Source organism: Aplysia californica, unplaced genomic scaffold, assembly GCF_000002075.1.
Source record: "Aplysia californica isolate F4 #8 unplaced genomic scaffold, AplCal3.0 scaffold00417, whole genome shotgun sequence".
Classification (NCBI taxonomy): Eukaryota; Metazoa; Mollusca; class Gastropoda; order Aplysiida; family Aplysiidae; genus Aplysia; species Aplysia californica.
Window position 1 is genome coordinate 383,479 of NW_004797687.1, and position 1,869 is coordinate 385,347.

Sequence of the window (1,869 nt, forward strand, 5' to 3'; positions counted from 1 at the left end):
CCCTCTATCATCCCCAAAAATAGGGATTTCCCCCCTTCGCTTACAAACTGATTCACGTCCCCCTACCCCTCCTTTTGCGGTGAGGATGGTTTCTCAACTTTCGTAGCGCCTTTTATGGTAAAATAATTTTAAAGTTCTTCGTATCAGAGTAAAACTAGACAATCACCAGACTTCGTCACTCGTTAAAGATTTTTGATCCCAAGTTGTATTTTTCTATGTCTCCGCATGGCATCCGGTCTGTACAAATGTCGCACCACAAAAATTCACTGTCAGATTTTTTCCCATGTGTGTTCTTTTATGTCTCTGAAGGCTGTCACTCTTTGCAAATGTTGCACCACAAACTTCACACTTGTAAAGCTTTTTTCTCCAGTGTGTATTTCTTTATGTCTCAGTAGGTTATCACTTTGTGTAAACTGTTCACCACAAACTTTACACTGGAGAGGTGTTTCTTCTGAGTAAGTATTTTCCCTAACTGTAAGCCTGGGATTATCTGAATGACCAGAATCTGTTTCTTTGTACACTTTTGGCTGTGTGGTACTAGAAGGAGACTCAGAAAAATTTACAGAACCAGAAATAGACACAGCACAAGAAAAGTTGAAACCTGAATCTTTATTCTTGACCCTAAAGCCAGAATTTGAGACATTACATTCCAGAAGAATTGGATCAGCAGAGAAAGTTGAAGTTTGGTGAGTGGATGCAACAACATCTGTGTCTGGGTTGGAACTCTGCGCCATAGACAAACCCCTTACAGTGGAGATTTGCTGCTGTAGCCTTCCAGCCTGACTCATGTGATCCTCAACGAACATGGGCTCCTCCACATCTCCCACTTGTCCTTCTGTCTTTCCCATCTCTCCAAAGTCTGGACCCTCCCATTCAGGCACTTCCTCTTTCCCAAAAGTCTCCACTTTTGGTTTCACTTCATCATCAATGTCAGGAAAATATTCAAAATGTGGTTCAGTTTTTACCATACCAATATCTGTGAAGCACTCTGGTTTCATGACTATGACAGGTTTTATCTCTTCCTCCTCCCCAAACAAATAAATAGGCTCATCTTTTACTGCGATATTTCTGTTTTCAATGTCTGGTTCATTTTTTCTCTCGACTTTGACATCATACGGCCATTCAAAACCAGACTCTTCTTTTATCAATGGAAGATGGATGTCTTTTACTTTTACAACAGGTTTTTGTTCTTTGAGGTCAAACAAGAACAGAGAACTGCTCCTATCTTCAGAGTAATTTTCTCCACTTGTAATATCACATTTCACATCTTCCCTTAGAGCATGAGAACTAGAACTAGAATTACTTGGTGCACCTTGAAAAACGATGCCATCAATGCTCAGATTCATGCCTTCTCCAGAGTAAAGACTATTCACAGTGTCTTCCTCGAAATTGACATTCATCAATTGTTTTTCAGAGTTGGAAATGTCAGCCATTTTTATTAATTACAATGTTGACACTACCTTTGAATTTGAAGACAGCTAGATATCTAGATCTAGATCTAGATCGCTCTCAACTGTGAATGTCCAAAAGGAAACAACCTTAAATTAGGCCTACTTTCTTAAATTTTGCAAAACTGCCGCCTACTGAATCAACGACTACCATTGGTCAATTCAGAGTTTAACTCTTTCAATACGCAGGGGATTCTGCAATTTTACCCAACAAGGCGCGAAGGATGCTATCATAAAACGGCTGTAATTCAGTCAAATATTGATGGATTCGTTTGTTTGAGCACTCAAACCATTCGTAATTGTACAGAAAATCGCAATATGCGTGAAAATAGGTTTAGATCTTGGGGTTGACGAAATTGCTACCCCAAAACGTCACTTAAGTGGCGATCCGGAATCAAAGAGTTAAGGACGTTATTCACAA

The 1,869-nt window shown here is 39.6% G+C and overlaps 1 protein-coding gene across 1 annotated transcript in view; it reads right to left on the bottom strand.

Moving 5' to 3' along the window:
* Positions 1–1,173, bottom strand: part of LOC106012571 (zinc finger protein 708-like) — a 3,437-nt gene extending 2,264 nt beyond the window's left edge. The window contains 1 exon segment of the mRNA XM_035971328.1: positions 350–1,173. Coding sequence (XP_035827221.1) covers positions 350–998 — 649 coding nt within the window. The 5' untranslated portion in view covers positions 999–1,173.
* Between the last annotated feature and the right edge of the window lie 696 nt (positions 1,174–1,869).